General features: G+C 42.0%; 3 protein-coding genes across 3 annotated transcripts; 2 read left to right on the top strand and 1 right to left on the bottom strand.

Moving 5' to 3' along the window:
* Positions 1–157: 157 nt before the first annotated feature.
* On the top strand, positions 158–5,110 carry ttc5 (tetratricopeptide repeat domain 5). The gene is made up of 9 exons (XM_061030652.1): positions 158–319; positions 1,552–1,684; positions 1,771–1,982; positions 2,159–2,309; positions 3,036–3,127; positions 3,221–3,424; positions 4,144–4,358; positions 4,463–4,607; positions 4,690–5,110. Exons 1-9 carry the CDS (start codon positions 260–262, stop codon positions 4,807–4,809), a joined length of 1,332 nt encoding a protein of 443 aa, XP_060886635.1. The 5' UTR covers positions 158–259; the 3' UTR covers positions 4,810–5,110.
* Positions 5,111–6,524: 1,414 nt separating this feature from the next.
* LOC132958399 (E3 ubiquitin-protein ligase CCNB1IP1) lies at positions 6,525–8,875 on the bottom strand. The gene is made up of 4 exons (XM_061031164.1): positions 8,559–8,875; positions 8,305–8,451; positions 7,721–7,889; positions 6,525–6,898 (listed from the first exon to the last, which is right to left on the bottom strand). The coding sequence occupies exons 1-4, from the start codon at positions 8,853–8,855 to the stop codon at positions 6,732–6,734; spliced, it is 780 nt and encodes a 259-aa protein (XP_060887147.1). The 5' UTR covers positions 8,856–8,875; the 3' UTR covers positions 6,525–6,731.
* A 1,931-nt stretch (positions 8,876–10,806) lies between these two features.
* si:ch211-212k18.5 (sal-like protein 4) lies at positions 10,807–17,877 on the top strand. The gene is made up of 3 exons (XM_061031486.1): positions 10,807–11,454; positions 13,179–16,510; positions 16,636–17,877. Exons 1-3 carry the CDS (start codon positions 11,379–11,381, stop codon positions 16,864–16,866), a joined length of 3,639 nt encoding a protein of 1,212 aa, XP_060887469.1. The 5' UTR covers positions 10,807–11,378; the 3' UTR covers positions 16,867–17,877.
* Positions 17,878–18,817: the final 940 nt, after the last annotated feature.

The following is an 18,817-nucleotide window of genomic DNA, read 5'->3' as shown; positions in this document are numbered from 1 at the left end:
TTTGTGTGTTAAAATTGTTCTTGGTCGGACTCATTTAGGAAACGGTTTACACTCAACTTCCGATGTAACTGAAATTAAAGGCCTGTGTTGTGTGTCTTAAATGTCGTGAACTGGTTATATTTCGGGAGAAAATGTCTGTTTTCTATCATAATTTTGAATTATAAGGTTATATTTAACACATGGTCCGTGATTCTGTGCGTTTCTTTCCCCACATCAGTCCTTCTTCTTCTTCGCTGTTTTTTATCTCGCTAACGCAAAGATGGCGGAGGACGAGAAGAGTGGAGAGCCTGGAAACAAAAACGAGTTACAAGCTCTGAAGGTACCGAACCCTTTTTATATCACACTCACCTGCCTGTTCGTTTTGTTGACTTCCCCTTCAAATAAGAATTAGATTTTTTTGTCACGTTTTACATGTCCTTAGATACTCGTTACTATAACAACAGGCTTAAACTATCAAACCTGTACAGGTGCCCTTCCTTTATTTTTGATAGTGTGCAGTTTGTTGTCTTGTTTTACGTTAAGAATGTCGTCCGTCTATTTTGCGACATTTAACTGCGTTCATAATGAACCCGAGCATCCTCTGCATCTCCTGCTCTAACTGAGTCAGCAGATTGTCTATTGCATCAAGTATAATTAATATGGATGCTCTCTGAAGTCATTAACCTTAATCAGTAACATACACAATATTATTTAAACATTTAACAACTCGAAGTTTGCATGAGCAGGATACATACTACTTTTATTATTTAAACTACTATAGTTATTATATTCTGTTATAAATGAATATCTATTAAGTTAATTAAAATGTACAGTACACATCTTATAGTCTAGTTCAGGGGGTGGGGCAACTGGCGGCCCGGGGGCCACATGCGGCCCCCATCAACCTCAACGTGGCCCTCAGGTTAATTTTTTACACATCAATTAATTGGAAACATGAAGAAAACATGACGAAATCTGCCATGAAATCATGAAAACCAGAAATATGTCCATAATAATATCTGATCACTGGTATATGTTGAAGTTAATTTGAGACATAATTGACTGTAATCGTTTAATTCGGCCCCTCTGGCAGTGAGAATTAAATGAATGTGGCCCTTGCTGTCACCAAAGTTGCCCATCCCTGGTCTAGTTTTTATACCAAGTCCAGACTACTACAATCCTCAGAATGCAAGTCAATGCTTCTTATATTTCTTTGTCTTCTTTCAAACTCAATACTCTTTAATGTTACGTTGAAACATTAAATCTGAAGCCCAGGTATCATCTCAATGATGCTACATAAAATGTGTGTATAATTGTATTGTACAAGTGTTAAAATAACAGGCTTAATAATTCAAATTGTGTCCTGATCTTCATGTGTGAAATTGGTTAAAAATGTAAATGTTGTACATTTTGATATAATTACAATGTTGATTTGGAATTTTGGTGACCCAGTTTAAAACCAACTCAGTGTTTTACTAAAGGTAGACGTAGCTGTGAGAACTTTGATCTATTTTTAAATACTTCAGGATTCAACCACTTGTACTTACCATCAACCCTCCCTCCCCATAACAGGAGCTCGTGGATGACCTGTATAATTTCAGAGATTGCTATTTTGAGTCGCACAGTGAGGAGGAGGCCGGGAGAAAACAAAGCGATGTCGCACAGGAGACAGAAAAGACACTGAAGAAGCTGGAGGAGAAAGAAGGTGAGCGCTGTACTCACACAATTACAGTCCAGGCTTCAATTTGAGATTTGATATCAATTAAACCAACTGTCCCTCTGTGTTTGTAGATGATTTAAAACACAAAGCAGAGTTTCTGCTGCTAAAGGGCAGGTGTCTGAATGTAGCGCCTGACTTCAGTGCTGTAGCAGAAGAGTGCCTTTCCCGCGCTGTGAAGCTGGAGCCGGGCCTGGTGGACGGCTGGAACACATTAGGGGAGCAGTACTGGAAAAAAGGAGATCTGATTGGTGCTAAGAACTGCTTCACTGGAGCCTTGCATCAGGTAAAGAGACAAGAAAGTGAGGATGACATGTTTGGTTTTGAACACATCAAAGCTACATTTTCTTGTCTTGTCTTTGACGTTGAAAAGCACAGACAGTAAATTAACCGAAAACGTGATACATGTTTTTTTTCTTAACAATTCACTCATGCGACTTTGCTTATCTTCCACCTTGGCAGAGTAAGAACAAAGTGTCTCTTCGTAACCTGTCCATGGTGCTGAGACAGCTGCCAGCAGTGGACAGGGATGCGCATGGAAAGCAGGTTATGGAGAGTGTTGATATGGCCAGACAGGCGGTGCAGCTGGATGTTACAGACGGGATGTCCTGGTGTGAGTAGAAGAGCGCCTGGGTTCTTCTTAGTAAACAGATAATATGACTGCAACGAGCTGTTGAAAGTATTACTGTTTTCTGTCTGCAGCGAGGGAGCTGTTTGTTTCACATCGTTAGAATAAAGTTCAACTTAATTATCCAATCTAGTATGTCAGCGACAAAATATTAGACTTTTTAGAGCGTGCATAGGCTTATATCTGTGCAAGCAATCAGACATATTGCTCCACAGATTTCAAAATAAAAGCTTAGACTATGGCATTTCGTTGGCAGAATTTAATATCTGTATCGTCCAAAAATGTCACTCTAAACTAAAAATAATCAAGTTTGTAAAACACGAGGGTAAAGAGTTTTCAAAGTCAGAATCATTTATATAAAATTACACATTATATATATTATTGCAGGTCTATTATTTTTCTCTTTTTGATGTTTAATTTCTAATACAATCTTCTTCTTCGTCTTATTATTATGAATGTTAAAGAGAAAATTGTAGTATGCTCACTACTGAGTTGATTTCTGCCTTCAGAAATCCAACACTCGACATGTAGAGTGGTTTGGTTTACTGTGATCTGATCCATTGTGTTTGTGGCGTTTAAAAGGTTTTAATCGTCAAACAAATGAGTAAAGTTAAACTGCAATAGGAGCAGCGATTTAAGGATTTATATGAATCCTCATGCTCTCTCAAATATATTGTCATCAATGTATAAATATTTTTTTATTTGTTCCAGATATCCTGGGAAATGCTTATGTGTCCCTGTTCTTCTCATGTGGTCAGAATCCACAGTTGTCTCAACAAGCTTTAAGTGCCTATGCACAATCTGTGAGTATTCAGCATTAAAAATGTTTGTTGAAGTCCATCAGCACTCATCCCACCGATTGCACTAATGTTTACTTGCCTCTTTCCTGTCTGCAGGAGAAAGTGGACAGAGCTGCCTCCTGCTACCCGGAGTTGCATTTCAACAGGTCCACTCTGTTCCAGTACGAGGAGATGTTCGGCTCGGCGCTGGAGGGCTACAGCCGAGCAGCGGCACTCGACCCCAGCTGGGAGAAGCCTCCAGAGAGAGAGAAGCAGCTGCTTGAGTATCTAAGGAAAGTCACAGAGCTCATACAGCACAAGGTAGGATCACATTCACGGCATACTGTGTTGTTTTTAAAACTTGTGTAATGATTATATAACAGACAATAATTACAATTATACTGACATAGAAACAATTGAATAGGGTTCTAAAGGCAAAAGTACAAAATGTAACATTTTTGTGTGACCTCCAGATACTTCTAGTGTTTCCACATTGATTGTGAGTCAGTTGAGTCGTAGGATCGGCTCCGATTTTACTTCATTAAATAACTGACACAATTTTGGAAAACATTGAAGTTCAGCTTTGAAGGAAGAAACTCAACGTGGATTTTAGAAAACCAAAACCAGTCATTGATTCAACATTACAAAAAGATAGAAAGAAATGATATTGGAGCAAATTGCAATACGGTGATGAAGACGTAATGTAAAAATGTAAGACAAAAACTGGAATTAACAAAAAATACTTTGTTACACTTTTTTTAAAATAAGAAATTTATTTAAGTATAAAATAAGAGTATTTTTCTACTTTTGGAATCAACTTGCCAAATTTAGATCTAATCTAATATTATATATATATATATATATATATATACCATAAAATTATTATATTATATTATATATATATATATATAATTGTTTTAGTTGAAGTATACAATTTTATGGTATACCCTTTTTTTACAAAAAAATATCTACTACTCCACCACTAGATGGCAGCACTATCTTTTGATCATCCCTAACCGTCAGTGTGTCCATCTTTTCAGGGGAAGGTGAAGGCTCGTCGGTTACGGACGATGCTCTCCACCCTCAACACCTCAGCGTTGGGCCCCTGCTCCTCCCCTCAGTTCCGCTCCCCAACAGGCCGTGTTGGCAGCCTGGAGCCCAGAATGCTTTCCTCCCTCACGCACGGTCTTCACCCTGGGGAGGCCGCTCTGGGCAAGGTGGTGTTCAGCTTGGCCACCGAGGGTCGCATGGCCTTGTGAGTGCAACTTTATCTACTGAACTTTGTTGGTTTTGAAGTGGAGAAACGCCTCTGGACTTTTTGAGTGGTGTTGTAAAGTTGTACACTCTTTGTTTCTGCAGCACGTTCGGTATGGTGGACAGCGAGGAGACGTGTATAGTGGTGATGGTGTACAACACGGCGGACAGCTGGGGCGTCCTGATAGGAGATACTGTAGTCATTCCTGAACCTCAGGTCAAACGGAACAGCATAACCCATAAAGATGAGGTCAGTGTGTCTCTTTGCTGTTAAAATGTGCAAAGAATGTCTTTCTAAATGCTATAACTTTTATATTTCCTCTGTCTGGCAGTCGTTCGACTTCCGAAGTATAAGAGTGGACTCTCCTCTGCTCCTCATTGTCAACGGGAAGAAGCAAAACGTCCACAGTCAGATTGCTGCCTCCGTCAGCTACAAACCACAGAGCGAATGAGCCCGACAACAAGCAAGAGGACCAAATTTTGAATTTGAACACAAGTTTGCATACTAATGGAGGTGTTAAGTTTCCAAAGTTTGTGCAGGTTTTATGTGATGTCCTGTAAATAGATTTCACCCCGTGTCTTTGTATGTAGGGAGACACTTTGTTTATATTTATAAATATTTCTTTTTGTATTATTTTAAGGGGACAACAACGAGTTCATGGAGAAATAAAGGAACCTGGGAGGATGAGAGTATTCTGTCACAATGATTACTTCTGTTTACACTGATAAAAAGAAACCCTTCTGTCTCAATCATATTTCTTTTGTGTGGTGTTTTAAACACAGACAGCTGACACATTTACCTGTCTAAGTAGGAAAGCACAGATGTTACTAATATTATAATCCTAATATTCATTTATCTATGTAAGCTGTAACAAAAAGGTTGCATGTACAAACCCAGACCCTGAAACTTCATTTGTTAGATTATTGATTGTAATTTTCATAATTGCTTTAAGTACTGTGATGACATATAACAATGTCATATGTCTTTATGAAAGTGTTTATTTATAACTACACTTTCTTAAAGTTTTACCCATCAAAAGTGAACTCTGCACACTTATTCTTTTGTTCTGAATTTGCCAGATTAACTGCAGCTTTGATTATTTGTAACTCTTTTAACCCTAGAACAAAATCACCTACGCGATAGTGCTCACGTCGATTTCATTGTGTTGCTGCTGTCAGAGATGTGTGGGTCCGTAGCTTCAGGCTGCCCCTTGACATCTTTGAAGGTAGGAGTGTTTCCCTGCTCCAATCCCTGTTTTTTTCAAAAGGCACCTGTTCAGGTGATTTTCACCTGATGTTAGTTATAGAGAGTTAAAATATTCCCTACACTTGTCAGTAATTCAGTTAGAGAGTTAGCCTTCACCAGACAAGGCTCACATGTCCCAGGAACAAGTGGAAAGAAAAACAAGTTCCCAGCTCCATTATTTATTTATTTAGGAATTTTTCGTTAATGATTCCCTAATTCTTCACAAATGTTTGAGACATTTTAAAGTGTCCCCCCTGATACCTACTTTTTGTTTTATGAGACTTTGTATTAGGGGAAATAAAAGAAGAGTATTTCAATTTGCCATTTATTATTGTACTTTAATATATTATGATGGGAAGATATGTTTTATCGGGTAAAATATACCTGACATTACTGATGGTGTTACAAAACTGTTAGTGTTCTAGGGTTAAGCACAGTTTTCAAGTCTGAAGCTCACTTGGTCTCCTCAAACCTTTTAGTCAACAACCCAGCCTAATGGATCTGTCCAGCAATACAGATTGACATCAAATATTTAAAAGATGGGTTTCGTTATTTTGCAACACTGAAAATATAATCATTCATCATTTCATTCATATGTTAGCTGTGTCAGTATAGAAAATGGTGTAGTTTTTCAGTAAGTCAGTAGAAAGCATTTTCTGTGGTTTGATTGCCCGAAAATATGCTTTTATTGTCTTTTAGGGTTAAGGTTGGGCTCATCACTTACCCAAACCCCTGAAACTAAGCATTTAAGATATAAACCAGACATGAGAAGTACTGGAGAAACATGGCACTGATAGTGACTCAAAGTCCTTCAAAGTTGTTTTAATAAAAAACTAAAGCTAAATCTGACACAATCTCACAGGAGTTTATGATAAATAGTTAGTGACTAACACAATATGTTCACTTCAGTGGATACCAAAATGAATACTTACATTTTTTTATTTCAATCCTTTTTAAGTCAAATTTTGGTTATGCTGAAAAATTGCGACAAATGCTCCCCACCCAAATGAACACGAACAAACCAGCTCAACCTTTAAACCATAGAACACTGAAAAAAATGAATGTATGGATAAATAGTGAGAACAGAGAAGTGAATAAGCCACAGTCTGTATATAAGCCGCTGCTGTCTCAGTTCTTCTTTATGAGCGGTTGGCCTCGATCTTGGGCTGGGGAGCTGAACTGGAAGAAGGTTTTGGCTCCGTCAGCCTCCAGGCAGGAGAAGAATCTACTGTCCCCATCTAGACCCGACGAGAGGAACTGAGGGCTTCTCTGGGGAATGGCCTGCCGAGCCAACCCTTGGTGACACACAAGGGGTTGATGGATGTTTCTCATTGTTCAAACAGATCAAAATTCCTTAACATAGACAATCAGCTCATTACTCCTACTGTTCCTTCTGAGTGGCCCCTTCTTCTTTACAGGCACCTAGAGCTGTGTTTTTAACATCATTCTTTCTGTGCTTCCTTCCTGCTCTCATTAATAAGTGAGCACCACACTGCTGATTTAACAACACCCTTAAGTTCTCAGGAAAACCACTTAAATATCTGTCACATTTTCAATGAATTTAAGTGATATTGTCAGCAGATTATTGGTGTTTTAATTAGAAGCTTACTTCTGTTCTTGTCAAGTGTATTTAGTATTTAGTGTGTATAATTGGCTGCAACACATGATAATTTCTAGTATTGACTAATAAATGGTCTAATTAATCAATTGAGTCCTGTTTTAGTCTGAAACATTCAGCAAAGATGCTGATTGTAGCTTTGCAGAGCTCAAAGTTGCATTCTGATATTGCTGGATTTTTACTGAAAGGTATTGAGGTAACAAAAAGTTTGTCATAAATATCAACTTTGAACTTAAAAACAAAACTGTTTGCAAGCTTTTAATCGTACAAACACATTCCTCTACTTGAGCTGTTATTAGTTCTTGTTTTGTACAGCGCTTGTTTTAAACATTTAAAAAAAGTGAATTGAAGGAAAGAAATTAAGTGTATCATTCCCAACTTCCACAAACAATCCACATTCACCTATTTTAATGTAAAACATCAAATGTATCTCCTGCACTAAAGGAGATCTGTACCTTTAAACCGGTAATGGAATTATTCTGATTTAAAATGGTCCTACCAGTGTTATAGTCGTGATGTCCTGGTTGTGTCGGCCTGTCTCTTTCCCCCACCACCATGTTGCGCAGCCTCAGAGAGTCATACAGCCCCTGTAGTTTCTGGTACTGCCTGTTCCTTTCCATCAGCCTTTCAGACACCTCACTGTACTTCCTTTTATACTCCTCCATCACCTGAGGGAAGACACGTTTTAGACAATCATGGTTTTCCCTTTAACTTGAATCATCAAATGTACCTACAAGTTAAGATTGTCAGATATTAATGCCAGTTAAATCATTTTCATTGTCTACATAAAAAACTGTGTTTTCAAATAGAATACTGAACAAATTATTACTGATATATTCATCATGCTAATAGATAAAGATTTAACTACCATTGTACAACATTTACTGCAGCTTCTTGTATTCTTACATCATTTAAGGTTAAGAAAGAGATAATGACCATAGACGTACCACTCGTTCATCCACCCCTTAAGGCCCTTAGTAAAATCTTCTCAATGGTTTTACAAATACATTAAAGATTTAAAAGCTGTTTTTAAGGCTTCGTTCAAATGTTAATCAGCACTTCAGTTTGAGAATTGTGGTTTACTTTCTTCAGGGAGGCGATTTCCCCTCTCATGGCGGTGAGCTCCAGCTCTCTGCTCTGATTCTGCTGGCTCAACATCTTCTCCATCTGCTTCAGCTGGACCTCCGCTCTTGAGAAACTGTACTCTTGATACATACGCTCCTGATGGACCTGTTTTTAAAAGAATAAACTGATGTTGCATGTTGACAGGGGGCACTTTTGCATTGAACAGATGCAAAGCTACATGTTTATACACATATAGAAGTATAAAATATGACCTGATAGCTCCAGAAGGCCAAAGCTCTGGTACTAATGTCCAAGACTATGTCAGGTCGCAGACCTGCCAGCACCATGGCTTTGTACTCCTCAGAAGGTGACAGCTCTGTTCTCACTATGTCCAGCTTCCCTGACAGCGCAGAGGAGCAGGCTGGACAGATGGCGGGGGAGCGGCTGAACTCACCGGACCCGTGCTGATCGCAGAAAACATGCGAGCACGCTGTGACCCAGGCGAAGCCACTCAGCTTGGTTCGGCACTTTGGGTAGTTACACAGCAGTGTATCATCACAGACAGACATGGTCGCGGCTGAAAAGAACAGAGCAGTTTCATTAAAAAGTGAGGTAAGTGTGTTATTTCTCTTTTAAACAATCACATTTTTCAGAGACCTTAACAATGGAAATAAAAAACACTTTCTTTGGCCTTATCACATACCACACTTGACATGACAATTTAAGAAGGGTTCAAGAATGTTCGGCCTTTTTTCAAGAAATATTGAAGCTGTCAGGTTCAGTTCAGACATTTTAAGAATCTAGTTTACTGAATATAGAATAAATGGTACAACATCTTGATTTATTGATCAGAAAAACCTCTTACATTTTGATTCATGATGAATAATAAACTGTATAAAGAGTACATTTTGGGTTAACATCGCCCTTCAGTCCTTTAGAAAACCCAAATTACAAGCAGAAGAAACATTTAAATAGTATATTGTAATAATAGTTACACTAAATGTTTTCAGCCAAAACAATCAAGGATTTGATTTATGTCTGTTTACAACAAAAATAATAGATTAAATATGAATTATGTATGGTTGCCAATTCTAAAACTAATAACAATTAAATAACTTAAGCCTCATTTAAGTGTTTATGAGATTATTTCTTAGTGGAGAATAAATAAGTCTTGTTTAGATAGCTAGCTTAATGCTACATCAACTGCCGTAAACATTAGCAGCTGGCTCAACTTTTTCCAAAGTCCAATTCCACATTGTGAAGGAACACCTTTTGTTTTTAATACCATATATTTGCGAAACTTGCACGGATACCTTAACAGTTGTTCGGTTATTTTTCGTGAATTTGTTTTTTTTTTTTAAACCTACCAGAAGGACTTCAGTGAGCAGCTGCAGGTGAAGCTTTTACACTCACCTTAATGACGTCACAGAATGTCAACGTAAAATTGCGTAAATATTTCGTCATATTTCTTTTAAAAAATGTACCAACAACATGTCTACAAATCTTTAATATCAGAAATCAGACATCTTGAAGTATATAAAAGGATATAGTTTATCTTTAAAGTGTCGCACTGCTTAATTTACTTATCTTGAGTCTCCTATAGTCCTAAATATGACACTTTTCTACATTTAAATGTTCTATTTATCTGTTTATATGAGGGCATACACTTTATAAAGCAGCCCAGTTTAAAGAAAAACACGAGTTAGGCTATTTCCCCTCTGAAAATCAAAGTTGGTTGCACCTTTTTTTTCTTACGCAGCCTTTGAGTGGATACAGGCCTATAATGTGAGATACCTACTTAAATACCCCCCCCCCCCCCCCCCCCCCCCATCTTCCTCCTCCACCTCCCCCCTTTTTCTCTCGCTCTCTTTTATCCGTTTCTCCACGTGGTACAGGAGTAAAGGCGGGGGGTGAAAGAGCGGCATTGTGCTTTGCAGCAGTGGATCCGGGGGTTCATAGTGAGAGAGGGGAGATGCTCACTCAACTGTGTCCAGCACGCCATTGTCAAAGATTCCCATCTATTCTCTGCCTTTTAAATAGAGCTCCAATGTAAGATGCTTTTTTTTGTGGGGCGAGTGAGAGGGGTGGGGGTATTGTGCGCTTGGCGATAACACACGAAATACATGCATGCATATAGGAGGACAGTGTGGCCCCTCTTGCACACAGCCACTCACTGCAGTTTTGTTTATAATTGGCCCTATGCAAATCAAAGGCTGGCAATATCGCCTGACAACTCATCCGTCATAATAATGTTGTATTATTTTACTTTTGCTGATTGACATCACCTGCCAGTCAATCATTTCGATTTTAATGTCATTATCATTCACTTTGCAAGGAATACAAAAAAAAGGTGCCGTTCACCTGGTGGTCGATAAGTCACCTCCTGTGAGACTTATTTAAGACACTTTATTGCATAGTTTGATTAAATTCACTTCAAGTAATGATTTAGGCCTTTATGTTCCCAAAAGCAAATTGTCATATCCATTCAAATGTGTTTGGGGATCCAATGGCTTTGACACCTAATTGTCATGTTTTAATGAAAGTATAGGCTGTCTAGCTGCTGCGAGAATGTTTAAAGAAAAACTAAAGCTGGAGAGAAAGAGAGAAGCAGGGAGACTGTGTGTTACACGCCATTGAAATGCAAATATCATTGAAGAACAAGGAGTGGTTCTGTGTGTGTGTGTGTGTGTGTGTGTGTGTGTGTGTGTGTGGTGTGTGTGTGTGTTTGTATGAGTGTGTGTGTTCCCTGTATGTGCATACAGCGGGGCAGCAGTGGGAGAGGAGGGGCGCAAATTTGGACAAGTTTTTTGGGGGAGAAGAGACTTTAGAAAAGCCACACACGCGCTCTCTGTGGCTTCATATGACACGGTGCGACAGACCTGCGGATTTCCCAACACCTTTCTTTATTTTTGGAGTCTATTACAGTCAAAAGTCACCATACAGGTGACTTGAAATTTCCTGTCTAATCCAAGGGGTTGCTGAAGTTTCGAAGTTTGGATGGTTTCAGGAGCGCTTTCTCAGTGCGCAAAAACGTGCGTATGGTGCAATTCAACCGACTGATGCCCCCCACTCTGTCTGACTCGCCGTGAATCATGTCACGCCGGAAGCAGAAGCGACCCCAGCATCTCGTTAACGCGGATCCGGGGGGCCCAAGGTTGCTATCCAACGGTGAGTAAACATCTTTACGAATGTGCATGCCTTTTTTTTTTTATCTTTGGGAATTCTTCAGAGAGGGATCCTGCAACCAGATAGCGCCGATCTATGCACGGTGAATTCTCTTTAGGCCATAACATTTTCATACATATTCATAGAACTTTAGTTCGAATTTAGATTTGCATTCACAGAATGGTTCCGTAACGCTGATTTCTACTTTTTTCACAAATGCATTTATGCATGGCCACATTCCTACAAAATGTACCTGATTTGATTGATCGGAACTAAAATGTTTGAGTTTGTCAAGTAAGGAAACCCCCCCCCCCCCCCCCCCCCCTTTGTCATTCACTGTAATGGGCCCGACTAAATGGAGGCCTAAGGCAATTTGGTCGGGGCCAATAAACTTGTCCCTCTGAAGTGAATAGAGTAGGATTAACTAACATACATCAGTGGCCATTTTCATGAGCTGTTCGTCCTCCAGGAAACCAACAGGCTGCTCAGCGCTGACTGCTGGAGGTCTTTGATAAGTATAGAGCACTCTCTTATTTGTAAACAATAAGGTGCATGGGGGGTGGGGGGGCGGTGTTTTTGGTAAAGATTAATCTTCCACCCTTCTATTCTCTTCTCCTTTTACCCTAAGTCCATGCCTTACTCTCCTATGCACCCCTCTTACCCCTTTTTCACATTCTCAGTACTTCCCTCCCCCCTTTCTTTCTCCCTTGTTCTTGCCCCCCAACCCTATTGACTGTATACCCTACACACTTGGTCTCCTCAAACAGGGGGGTGGTGGTGTGTGTGTGTGTGTGGGGGGGGGGGGGGGGGGGATTGAGAATAAAAGTATTCAGAGGGGAAAGAGAGATTGCTCCTGCACTTGTTCTGAAATGCAAATAATTCAAACCAGCGCACCAGTCTTTGTACAGGTAAACTTCCACAAATGAAAGTTTACTGCAGGAGATAGTTTTTTGTTCCCGGCATGTGAAAGTTTGTTTAGAAGTCACAAAAAGGAATTTCACAGGTACAGTCTTTCATTCCATTACTATATCTCTCCAGGAGGGAATAGTAAGTCTGTTCATTGTTGTTACCCTCCCCCTTCTTTTTCTTTTTACTCATTCTCACTCTGTGCTCAAGATTCTGAAAGAATTTGACCCCTGGGCTGCAGAGGTCAGATTAGTTGACCAATCAGAGTGTCTGGACAGTGCCCAGAACCCTTAGCATGGCCTGACCCTTGACCTCCACTGTGACGTAAGGGGGGAAGGGTGAATAGGGAGATGAAAGACGTAACTGCAGTAAGGAGGGGGTGGGTTAAGAGGGGTTATGGGTTGTCTTGGTGATGCCCATTGTACTCTAAAATGTGTTGCCATAGCAGCAAGGTGGTCTGTAAGCTTTTTTGTGTGCGCAAGATGTTTGAGTAGTTTTGCTCCGCAGAGCACAGATTGAGACAAGACATGACAAAGACTCATAGACTGCAGAGTATCGTCCACTTGTTTGTCTTCTTCTTCACAGGAATCACAGGATCATTTGGTTTGCATACCAGTTTTGCAAAGAACTTTTGTAAACAATAACTGGAAGCAATGAAATAAACATAATCTAAATGAAGCTAAAAGTTTTGAGTAATTTACACACCTGGATATTTTTTTTTACTGATATTGTAAATTCGAAATGTTATAATAATGTCCCTTTAAAGAAACAAATTGAAAAGTTTTAGTCTTAAACATTTTACTTTTCTTTGTCATCCTCAGAAGAACACCTGGGCATGAAGTCACCCTCCATGTCTCTTGGCTCAGAAGTGACCTCATCAGGATCTTCCTCCTCCTCCCCCACCTCTCTCCAAGATTGCCAGCCGCCTCTGGCCCCTCGCCCGTCCCCTGGTGGGCTCCACGCGCCCTCCTTACCCAGCGAGAGCTCGCCTCCTCCCCACTGGCCCAGCCACATTGCCCCCTTCACCACCTCCCTCCCAAACACCCACTCCTCCCTCTCTCCGGACTTTCCTCACCCCTCGCTGTCATCACAGACTCACTCACCTCTTCCCATTGGTCAAACCTCAGGTTCCCACAACCTGGCCCACCAAGGAAACTCTCACTCCACCATGACCTCCCCGGCGATGGGCAGCTCAGCCACAACCACTACCTCCTCCTCTTCATCCTCCTCTTCCTCTCAGTGTGTGCCACTTCACCACGAAAGCTTGAGCCCAGGCCAGCAGCAGAACCCCGGCTCTCCCGGAGAACAGGGACAGATCCAGGTTCCGCCAACCTTGGCTGTACTGCTTGAGGAGCTGAGGGTTTTACAGCAAAGGCAAATCCACCAGATGCAGATAACAGAGGAAATATGTAGGCATGTTCTAAGGCTTGGAGGAGCTGTCTTTGGCCAAGTTAATAACACACAGTCAAGTAGTGCAGACACCAACCAGAGGTCTACAGGAGCTGCATCATCATCACCAACACACCCCTCCACTGCCACACCAATGACCACAGCATCATCGCTGTTGAGTGGCCTTCAAACTTCCCTCTACCACCACTCATCCGTTCCCAAATCAGGTGCTTCAAATGTCAATGGCAGCAGAGCTACATCATCCTCTACCTCTTCCTCATCTCTCGCATCTTCTATCAGCTCCTCTGTTGCTTCCCTGCATCCTCTGTCCTTGTCACTGGGTTTGCCACCACGTTACCTCCATGAGAAATCATCCAACAACCCCTCATTTGGTCACAGCAATGGTATCAGTTTTCCAACTCCTCCCCTTCCTACCACCAGCCTTTCCCAGGATCTCCAGCCTAGCTCCTCCTTGGGCTCTGCCTCCTCCGCAGGACGCCCTCAACACATGTGCCGTTTTTGTGGGAAGGTGTTAAGCAGTGATTCATCACTTCAGATCCACCTGAGGTCACATACAGGTGAAAGGCCCTACCAGTGTCCAGTCTGCTTAAGCCGGTTTACAACCAGAGGGAACCTCAAAGCCCATTTTCTGCGTCACAGAGAGCAGAACCCTGAGCTGTCCCTGTCACTGCTACCCCCTGCACTGTCAGAGCAAACCCAGAGTGGCCCTTCTTCTGGTGCCATCCAGAGAAGGAGAAAACGACGGGCCGATGAAGATGAATCATTTAATGGAGTGAAAGGCAGCATTCCTGGGGTGCCAGATAACATGGCTTTAGGGTTCCTTTCTGGTGCATCTACCCGGCCTTCAACTTCCTCCTTACCTCTGCCACCATCAGTGGACATGGCATTGCTGTCCACTGCCCATTCCCTGCTACAGCTGAACAGAGCCTCAGCTGCATCGACCACCAGCGCATCAAGCACTGCATTGCCTTCTTCGTCCTCATCTTCGTCCTCCATGGGGAACCATTTCAAAGGAGCAAAGCAGCAGCGATTTGATGAAAACACACCTCCTCACTCCACCCTCCATGCAACTTCAGCATACTCTCAGCTGGCCCACCTACCCAAGATTCTCTTCCCTGGGGGTGCCTCTGCTCACCACCTTGCACTTCTCCGACCCCCAGGCCACCCATCCAACTCCCACCTCTCTTCTGCTCATCAGCTACCCTTTCCCTTTCCCCCCTTCCCAAAACCATCAACCTCCTCCCCTTCTTCATCCTCTCCCACCGCCTCTAGCCAAACCTCTGACACCTCCAAGTTGCAACGGCTGGTACAGAAACTTGAAAAGCAGCCACAGGGAGGGGCCTCTTCTTCTTCCTCCACCTCCTCAACAACCTCTGCTGAGACCAATGGGGACACCCATGGCTATGACCTGAGCACCACCTCCAGTGCCTATCGCAGGGAAATGTTGGCTGCTCTTGGCCTAAGCCCTAGTGCCAATGCTGTTGGACTATTCTCCAGCCAGGCAGTCTCAGGTTCTGGCACAACTACAGTCAACCCTTCTCTTCCTACGACCCAAGCTGCTAATCAATGTGGAGTGTGTCTGCGTGTCCTCAGCTGCCCAAGAGCTCTGCGATTGCATCAGGCCACACATCTGGGAGAGCGCCCGTTCCCTTGCAAGCTGTGTGGTCGGTCATTCTCCACAAAGGGCAGTCTTAGGGCCCACCTGGCCACTCACCGTGCAAGACCCGCTAACTCCCGTGCCTTGAACTCCTGCCCCTTGTGCCCCCGCAAGTTCACAAATGCCTTGGTTCTTCAGCATCATATCCGCTTACATCTAGGTGGACAATTACCTCCCGATGAAGACATGCCTCCTGAAGACGGCCCAGAAATGCAGAATGCCATCCTCAGTGATGGCAAGAATGGCTCAGTCAGTACAACACCTCAACTCCTTCCTCTAGCCTTGACAACAAACTCCAGGTCCTCAATGGATACTTTCAACTCAGGGTCTACTTCTAAGCAATCCACAGCTGCTGGTGCTACTTCTGTGAAGACGGAGGAATCAGAAGGCTCATCACCCAGTGTAAGCCCACCCCTGACCCGTAATCCCCCCTCAGCGGGAGCCGAGGACCCCCTGCATATGGGAGACAACACCCTAGCTAATGGTAGCCCCATGAATGGCTCCATGAACTCTGAGGAGAAGAACCACCCTGACCTAGGCAGCACCAGCCCTTTCAAAGCACCCATAGTTAGTTCTCATTCATCAGTGAATGGAGATGCAGAGATGAATGACGCACCTCTTTCCTTATGTGTTTCTAAATCTGAAGTAGAAAATGATATGTTGCACGGGGGGAAAAATAATGATGAAGCCTGCTCAACAAACAAACCCACAACAAGTTCTGATTCTAACCCCAAACCCCTAGCTGAAAACTCCTTACCTGCAATTATCCCACCGACTAGCCCCGAAGCTTTCACTGAAGGAGAGAATGCCTGTGGGAGTGAACCACTGGAGGCACAAGAGGCAGATGCTACCCAAAACAAAGCCAAGATTGAGACCACTACGCAAAGAACGTCTTTTCCAGCTTTGGATCCAGAGCCAGAGAGGGACATTCAAAAAGAGGAGGGTGACAGTTTGCCAGAAAAGTCTTCAGAGGAGCCAGAGCCCTCAGTCACAACAAAAGCACAAGACACTCATCTTCCTCGCCCTGACAAACCCTATAGTTGCTCGGAGTGTGGCAAGGCATATGCCAGCCGAAGTGGACTTAAGGTAAGAGTTATAGATACTGCTGATTTTGAAGTTGAAGTTGTAGGAAGATAGCTTTTTGCATCAAGAGATTTCTTTATTCTGTACTTCAGAGTAAATGACTAATGTGTTGTGTCTCCCATTAACAGGGCCATATGAAAACTCACCCCGGAGCATTGACCAATACCCCCTCCAAGCCTCAAACCAATGACAATGACATTGTAGAGGACCACAGTTCTCATCCAGCTAATAACAAGAAGGAACTGCAGGAAGAAGAACCGGGATCTGCTGAATCCCCAAAGAAAGATGACAGCACAGATCCTACCCCAGTCAGTGTTGTTTCTAGTATGGCAGACGAGCCCATGGACACTACAGTGTAGACGTCTTAGCATTTAAAGGGTCCTGACAAGGGAATGTATTTTTCTATTGAAGATTTGTTTAGAGTCATTAATTGTAATTCATGTTTACCTTTTGTAGTAGACAGATAGATCTTGTTTCTATTGTAGTAACTTTACGAGAGCTATGTGAATGTAGTATTCTAGAGTTGTATTTTTGTATTTTAAAGACCACAGTGAGGCCTTAACTTACACACGTTATAACATTGTCACAATGAGAATTGATTGTATACGCCTTTTTTCAGCACACACTATAAACAAGCTGAGTTGAATAAGAGGATGGTCCAGAGTTTTACATGTTGAACTTCATACCAAAACAGGCCAAATTTAATAATGGCCAACATTTGTAAATACAAGCTTCAGTAAATTGTATGCCTTTAATTGTTACTTTATTCTTTGATGTTTTTAAATACCATGCTGCTGAAAGCATATTTCTGATGTACTGAGTTGCACTGTGAGTTGCACAGTGTCCTGTGCTACCAAAACATCAACTTATAGAAATACTTGAGCAATTGACAATATTCGCTCAGTGGCCATCTTACTCTGACATCAGCACAAGTACTGCTTTAATATTACACTGCGTTCATTCAGTTTCGTAGCAGCAACTCAACAGCAAAACAAAAATCTGGAGGGAAATTTGCACTATTGCAAGCTTAAACAAGATATTTGACAAGCCATTTACCTTGCCAGACAACTGCTTATATTAGACACCTAGCTAATATTACTGTTGACTATTGAGCAGCTGAAGTCCCAGTAACCTAATGACAGCTAGGAGATCATTGAATGCTAACATTATCTTGTATGTACAGTTGACCAACAGGTTATCAAATATTATATTTAACTTTTGAATATGATCATTTGTAAAACTGCAAAATGATGAAAATTTCAGATGGCAAACATTTATACAACTGATACACTGCAGTTCAACATTTCTACAGCATTTTCACTTTGCACCATGTGTGTGACATCAGAGGAAAATTGCCACTGAGAGAATATGGTGAATAAGCATAACCCTGATGATTTCAATAATGTTTATAATGGTGAGCATTGTGTAAGATGATCAGTTGTTTTGTAAACATTCCTGTACTTCTTGTTGTAAACAGCAGTAAGTTGTGTTCCTCGATGTTGAATATTCAAATCTACAGCAAGGATGAATCCTGTTGATTATAACGCCCCCCCCCCCCCTTTTCTGTTCCCTTTCTCCTCCTCCCCCAGCTCTCCTCTCTCAAAGCACTTGAGAGTTTTCTGCTACTGCAGAGATTGTCTCTGCTCACCACATTCCTGCTCTACCCAGTGAAGTATTTTTATGCTTTGCTTTACCTTTTGTAAAAACCCTTTTTGTAACGATGTTCCCATGCTGCCCATGTGATGTATAAACAAGTAATAAAACAAAGGCGATGTGAATTGGAATTGGAGACCTGTGTTTGTTCATGGCTGATGGCTGATTCAGACTGGCTTCAGTTTAGAGTTTGTCTCAGTGAATTAGTTTATCTGTTTACGTATTCTGTGTGCATGATTCGTCTTCTGTGTGAACATTGTTTGTCAGTTTTCGCTCGTTTGTTCCAAGTCTCTGCATGTCTGAATCGGGTTCCCTTTGTCTGGGGCCCTGGGCTTGCTGTCTCCTAATTCTGTTTTTTTTTTTACCCTCAGTCTTTAATATGTTTCAGTTTCCCAGTATTGTGTGTGTGTGTGTGTGTGTGTGTTAGTGTGTGAAAAGGATAACCACAGCCTGTATGAGTGTGATTGAGGGTGCAGCTGTAGGGGCCGTCACCCCCCCCCCCCCCCCCACCCACCCTCTCCCCCCCTCTCTGTGTCATACGCTCTTTCATTTTCTCTTTCATTTCTCTCTCCCTCACTCTTTCTGCTCACCACCCTCACCCCTGTACTCCCCCCCCACCCCTCTTCCCACCCCATGTAATGAGCTGACACACAGGAA

The sequence above is a fragment of the Labrus mixtus genome, chromosome 23, assembly GCF_963584025.1.
Source record: "Labrus mixtus chromosome 23, fLabMix1.1, whole genome shotgun sequence".
Classification (NCBI taxonomy): domain Eukaryota; kingdom Metazoa; phylum Chordata; class Actinopteri; order Labriformes; family Labridae; genus Labrus; species Labrus mixtus.
The sequence above is the reverse complement of the archived record's forward strand: the minus strand, read 5'-3'. Positions and strand labels throughout refer to the sequence as shown.